Here is a 7,172-nt window from a genome sequence, read left to right as displayed (position 1 = left end):
GAGAGAGAGAGAGAGAGAGAGAGAGAGAGAGAAAGGGGAGGGAGTGAGGGAGGGAGAGAGAGAGAGAGAGGTTTGAGAATTCAAATGTCACAGTGTTTAATAGCGTTCTTTTCAGCATAATGCAGATGCTTTGTTGAAATCTAGTCTTCGGCTCCTAATTTTGACCATCATTCACTGGGGATTTTTGTTTTTTAACCAAAGCAGTTTCAATATGTTCTCAATTGCTCCTGATCCGTCTCACTTCTGGAAAATGAAGGCTTTGCTCCACACAACTCATCTTGCATATTTAGGCAAACTTGAAGATCTCCCACTGCCCATAAACATGATTCAGAAGCGGATTTTATTGGCAATTTCCTACAATAAAAGCGATTATGCTGTTTTTCCCTTCGTCTTGCATACACTGCAAAGGTGATAAATCAAAGGGGATTGAACTTAGAATTTCAATGTGCAGGATGCAGGAAATCATAAATAAATATAAAAGTTGATGTGGCTTTTAAAACATAGCTCCAAGTGAATGCTTGCTTGTTATATTGAAACTTTTTTCAATGAAAACACTTCCTCTTGCATATTTCCATGTTCCCTTCGTGAAGCTAGAATTCTTTGCCTGAGTGGAGAATACACGGACATCATAATATGCCCATCACTGCATGTTAATAACCCATGTTTTTCCCCCTCTATGGATAATCATGTCAGCCCAGAATTGCTAAGGGACAGAAATTGCCAGATCATGGTATTACTTGTAATTATCATTTTTATTTTAATTGTTCATACTAAACTAGGCTTAGGACAAAGAGATGAGGAGAGGTCCTAGACAAGTAAACTATTCTGGTCTTTTAGGGACCCATCCCTTGTGGTCTTAGGAAAGGCCTTGATAAACTGTTGCTAATACCTTTCCAAATGGTAAAGAGGCAGCATGGAGTAGAGAATCAAGCCTTCCCTCTGACATATTGTCTGTGTGGCTTTGGGCAAATCAGTTAACCCTTTAATACTCAAGACAATTCTCTAAGACTGAAGAAAAAGGATCTACTTGCATTGGTAGAGTTTCCTACAGAAATCCCTGTATCAGTGCAACTACAGGTCTGGTGGACCATTAAAAAAAAAGCTCTTAACCTTAAGTATGTTTAAATTTTTTAAATAACTATACTCTAATATAATTGGGCAACTGGTAGATAGAGTGATGGACCTCAAGTCAAGACCTGAGTTCAAAATCCTGCCTCAGGTACTTAGTAGCTCTGTGACCCTGGACAAGTCACTTAACATCGGTCTGCTAAAGTTGACTCAAATGTAAAAAGGGAAAAAAATAGTTTGTGTGTCACAGACTTATTGTGAGGATCATTGAGATACTATTTGTAAAGGACCTTGTAAAACTTAAGGAGCTATATCAATGCTATTGTTATTAATGTTATCACTGGTTGTCTTTTTAATCTCATATATTATTTAATACATTTTAAAACGCTGTATAGGAGAAAAGGCCCACAGGCTGCACCAGACTTCTAAAAGTATACAATGCAAAAAAAGTTAAGGGCATTTGAAGGAAACAGAAATAATTGGCTTTCTAGGTTTCAGCATTTACTTTCTGTACCAAAGGTAATATATTTGCTGGCACAGGGTCTGGTGGTATTTGTATTTAGTGTGGGCAACTATCGCAACAAATGTTTCAGTGAGATTAGTATATAAAAATTTGTAATGAATGACTGGCTTCAAGGTAAACAATTTCTGGAAATCTAAGAAACCTTTTTTTTTTTTCTCTCCCTACTTAATGCATGCCTTAAAAGGTCCAGAGCTAAGGGACATGATATAAGACAGGGAATAAAAATGAAAAAAAAGTCAGTAGAAACCAGGCATTTTCAAAACTGATTTTAGCTCATATCTGTTTCATGATATGCCCAATTCTCCACAGCTCATTAAACTGGGGGCCTGCAGGCAGTGGCACCAAGAATACTTTGCTCCTGCCTTTGGGCTTGGTTTTGTAGGCAGGCAAAGGGCAATCCAACAGCCTGAATCTTTCATTCCATTAAAATTGACCTTAGAGTAAAAATTGTCCTTCACTTTTGGGGAGCCCTCCTACTCCTATGGTTCTGGGCATTTAACCCTTTAGGTCTACTGTTTCATCTACTCTTCTTTCATAAATGAGGATCTCCTTTCTTTCACCATGTGCAAATGGAGAATAAAAACATGACTGAATCAAACAAAATGAGCTTTTGGAGGTAACTAAGTTAACCATGCATAAAACATTCTCAAATCTCCCTTGAATAGCATGAAGGCCCCTGAGCATTCTGTGATCTGACTTCTTTTTTTTTTTTCATTTTTTTCCTCCTTTTTTTTCCTGCTGAACCCACAAAATTCTCTTTAGTGCATTACAACTTAGAGAGATGCCAGGGGGACAGAGAAGTTGTGATTTCCTTAGTGTTTCACAGCTAGTATATGTCAGTGGTGGGACTTGAACTCAGGTCTTCCTGATCCCGAGGATGCCTCTCTATGATACTATGTTATTTCTTTTTCTTTCTTTCTTTTATTTTTTATTGCTTTTTGGAGGGCAGTTGGGGTTAAGTAACTTGCCCAAGGTCACATGGCTAGTTGTGTGTGTGTGTGTGTGTGTGTGTGTGTGTGTGTGTGTGAAGCGTCTGAGGCCGGATCCGAACCCAGGTCCTCCTGACTCTGCAGGGCCGGCGCTTTACTCACTGCACCACCTAGCTGCTCCCACGTTACTTCTTACAGAGTAGATATTTAAAGGAGTAGCTGACTCTTTGAAGGACTTGCCAAAGCTAGTCCTTATGGAATTGGAATTCAAGATGGTGAATGTATCTTCTTTTGCAGATGGGAACCAAAGTTCTTGAATGTGTATATAGTTCGTGTCCTATCACTGTACTGCTATTAATAGGATGGCCATTCAAAAGCAGTAACATATACTAAACAAATGCTAAAAATAGCAGCTCTTTAAGATGAAAACAGCACTTGAGAAGAGTGTCTTCCCCACAAGACCAGGATGTTCATGTATGAAATAGCAAGCATTCTCCCCACAGGGCAATGAACTCACCACCGACCATCCTAACTTATTTACAAGTTCCAAAAGTATAAAGTATTTCTTCCAATTACTAGGTACTGATTATTCCCCCTGATTACTTTTCCCTTGACTATTAGCGCCCAATCATTTTTCCATCTGCATTTTGGTCATATTTTCCTGAGTTCACTAGAAGCAGAGAAAGAGACATTAAGTAGAAAGGGAAGCAATAAAGAGGAAGGGGAGAGAGTGTGTTAACCCTTACCTGAAAGGCATTCTGACATTCATGACTTCTGCATATCTGCCTAGCACCTCCCAGGGGGCATGCAGCTTCACGAAGATAATGTCACTATTTATGACAGAAGACTGAAAGAAAAAAAAGATTAAGTATTTCTAAGTCATTTAGGCATTAATTTGGGATGGAATGGGAGAAAAAAAGTACATGTAGGCCTCTCCTGCTAAGTATCTGTATCATTCTCCAGTGACCATTGGAGCAGGTACAGAGCATTTATGCAGGGCTTACTATGTGTTAGGCACTGTGCTAATTGTTGGGGTTCTTAGGAAGACACAGTGACCTATCCCAAGTAGGTGTTGCTGTGGTTTAGCTACATGTATTCTAACAGGCTTCCTTATGAGATCATAGATTTAAAGCTGGAAAGGGCTTTGGAAGGCAAACAGGTCAGTCTCCTTGAGTAAACATAGGTGGAAGGGGAGGGAGGATAGGGTCAGCCCTTGGCTGACACTTTCATTCCTGGCTGTGAAGCAATGTAGATTTCCCTGAGGCAGAGCCACCCCCATTGAACTGTGACTTCCCCATTTGGCTGTTTTCCAAACTCCTTATGTATGGTGTGAAGAACAGTCTTCTCTTCAGTCCATGTTGATATAATTCCCTTGTCAATAGGTCCACGTGGTGGGCCAACCCACCCCCTGCATAAGCCCATCAAGCCCACTGAGAGCACACTCATTCCATTGTTCATCCTGTTTATGCTCGCCCAGCATGGGCAAGGAACAGGTGGGGCACACACAGTCTACCCTCCTGAGCTGTAGTAATAGATAGACCTTTGCTTCCAAAGCCTCTAGTGTTCAGAGTATCTCTATGATCTGAACCCATATCCAGCAGACTTCGTTTTATAGATGAGGACATTTGAAGCTCAGAGGAGTTACATGATATGGCCCAGGTTATACAGGTGGTAATTGATGGAGGTGGGATTTGAATTCAGATCTCTTGATTTCAAATCCACTAAAGTTGGCATTGTACTGTGATACCTCTTCTGGGTGGCCATCCATGTGGGCTCCCACCTTGGTGTTCTCTCTGACACTCCTCTCTCCCAAATCTCTCATACCCAATTGGTCATCGAATGCTATTAATTACACTACCACAATGCCTTTCACATTTATTCCTTCCTCTCTACACCATCTTAGAAGAGGTCTTTGTTATCACTCACCTGTGCTACTGTAATAATACCCTGCTTCCATGCTTTCCTGGCTCTGATTCAAGGAATGATATTGAGGTAGAAAGTGAAAGATTTGGCAACTGATTAGAAATTTGGGGTAAGGGAAAATGAGGATTAAGGATAATTCCAAGTCACAAACCTGAGAGACTAGAACAATGGTGGCAGTTTTAACAGACATGGGGCAATTTGGAAGAGGAATGAGTTGGGATCTGTCTGCGTGCAAAGATAACGAGCTCAGCTTTGACCATGTTGAGCTTGAGATGTTTTCATGAAATCTACTTCTTTTCAAATGTCCAAAAGGCAATCAGAGATGAGGAAATGAAGCAGAGAGGAAAGAAAGGCATTGGGATGGAGATTTGGGAGTCATCAACTCAGGGAAATCATTAAACTGGTAGAAACTAATAAGATCACCAAGAGCATGTAGAGAGAAGTAGAAGGTATAGGATCAAACCCTGGAGAATTCCCGCATGATCTACATGATGAGCCAACAAGGGGAAGAAGTCAGAGAAGAACCAGGAGAGAATAGGGTCATGAAACCCCGGAGGAGAGTGTAGCCAGGAGGAGAGCATGGTCAGCAGTGTCAAGTGCAGCAGAGAGACTTAGAAGGATGAGGTGAGGATGGAGAGGTCATTCGATTGAGAAATGAAGAGGTAGTTAGTAACTTTGGAGAGGTCAGGTTTAGGTGAGAGGAGGTGGGAGGCCAGACTGCAGAGGGTAGAGCATTGAAGGAATAGGAAGTAGAGGCAGTTCATGTAGCTAGCTTTTTCTAAACGTTTCATAGAAAAAAGGAGCAAAGACATAGAATAATTGTTTCAGGGAAAGGTGAGGCTTGGGGGAAGTTTTTAAGGATGGAGGACACTTGACATGTTATACTTATTCTGTATTGTGGTTCCCATGTCCTCATAGTCTCCCCTTTAAGAATAAAAGCTCACTGAAAGTAGGAATTGAGTCATGCATTGTTTCTGTACCCCTACTGCTGAGCACCTGGTCCTTGGCTTAATACATAGTCATTTAATAAATTGACTGATCGACTGATTGCTACAACAGGCAGAATTCTCTTTCTTACTTAGAGATCTGGCTGTGCCATTATTCTGCTCAAGAGCCTGCAAGAGGTCCCTATTGACTCCTAAATAAAAATCAAACTCTTCTACCCTCCAAAGCATTCATTCCACAATGGCCCCAACTCAGCCTTTCTAATCTGACATTAATTCTCCCTGAACACTAAATGAACTGGGTTACTTTGCATTCCTTCTGAAAGCAGAGAGCTCTAAAATGTTTCTATCTTTGCTATTGTTTCTCCCTACGCCTGGCATTTCTTTCCTGTTCCTATTTGTCCTTTATAGCTCAACACAAATGTTAGCTTCTTCCTGACCCCCCTATCTCCCATCAGTAACTATGTCCCCTGTGCTTTAGGTTCTATGGAGAGAAAGAAAGGAATTTCTACCCAGTGCTAGTGGAGGACACAGCTCACTGTAGAAAATAGTCCCCAAAGCCTGACTGCTCCCATCTCAAGTTTTCATTAAGGATGTCCTTCGTGTATGCATAGATGATTCTCATGAATACTTTATTAGGAAGAGAAAGTTGGTCTGAAGAGCCACAACTGCTGATGTTTTCTCAATCATCTTTCCCCAGCAATTGTGCAGTCCATGATAATTTTTATGCTTCTGGAATCCTTTTCCCTTCAGAGAGTGCTAAAATAATAATAATAATAATGCTTCTTATTATTGTTATAACTAACCTTTACATAGTATTCAACATTTGCAAAGCACTTAACATATTTCAGTTGATCCACATAATAATCGTGCAAGGTAGTTGCTACTATTACTTCCATTTTACCAGTGAAGAAACAGAGTGAATGTTAAATGACTTGCCCAGGGTCACAAAGCTATCTGAGGCGATATTCAAACTGAGGTCTTCCTGATTCTAACTGTTCTCTTTCTTACTTAGAGATCTGGCTGTGCCATTATTCTGCTCAAGAGCCTGCAAGAGGTCCCTATTGTCTCCTAAATAAAAATCAAACTCCTCTACCTTCCAAAGCATTCATTCCATAATGGCCCCAACTCAGCCTTTCTAATCTATCTACTATCTATCTATCTATCTATCTATCTATCTATCTATCTATCTATCTATCTATCTATCTATATAGGGTACTATATATATATATATCTATAGGGTACTATCTATCCTATCTCCTAGCTATCTTGAAAACAGATTCCTGAGGGCCCTTAAAGGGTCACGCCAGCTTGGATTTCTCCTGGGTATATTTGGTCAGTTCCAGACATGGCTCAAAATTTCATTTTCCTATGACCTCATTTTCCTACGCTTCCTCCTTTCAGAGACTGTTTGGTACTGAGGTGATGGAGTGCCACCGTTACTGTTGATAGGAATGAATAGAATCCCCCTGAAGCAGCAGCAAACTTGTCTCCTTTCTGATCTCTCTCTGTTGTTAACCTTGATGTTTGACCCACAAATGCTCTCAGGATACGGCTTAGCTGGGCCTGGGGTCAAATTCTGGGCAGGCTCACTTCCCCTCAACAGCTTTTTGCTGTTTTGTGAGTTGAGGCCGAGTTACAGAATCTCAGAGGCCTGAACGAGAATCCCTTCCACAAGGTATGCAGTAAATGGCCATCTAGTCTTTGTCTGGAGACTGCCAGGGAGAGACCACCCACAGGAAACATTATATATATATATATATATATATATATATATATATATAT

General features: G+C 40.6%; 1 protein-coding gene across 1 annotated transcript in view; it reads right to left on the bottom strand.

Moving 5' to 3' along the window:
- The window catches only part of ANO4 (anoctamin 4), a 211,318-nt gene that overhangs the window by 133,981 nt on the left and 70,165 nt on the right, over window positions 1–7,172 (bottom strand). The window contains exon 4 of the mRNA XM_069095226.1: window positions 3,267–3,367. Within this exon, the coding sequence (XP_068951327.1) occupies window positions 3,267–3,367 (101 nt within the window). The remainder of the gene's footprint in view (window positions 1–3,266; window positions 3,368–7,172) is intronic.

Source organism: Petaurus breviceps, unplaced genomic scaffold (genome assembly GCF_028583685.1).
Source record: "Petaurus breviceps papuanus isolate PSGF00001 unplaced genomic scaffold, PetGlider_PUasm1.0 225, whole genome shotgun sequence".
NCBI lineage: Eukaryota > Metazoa > Chordata > Mammalia > Diprotodontia > Petauridae > Petaurus > Petaurus breviceps.
Note: the sequence above shows the minus strand (reverse complement) of the source record. Positions and strands in the feature narration are given on the sequence as shown.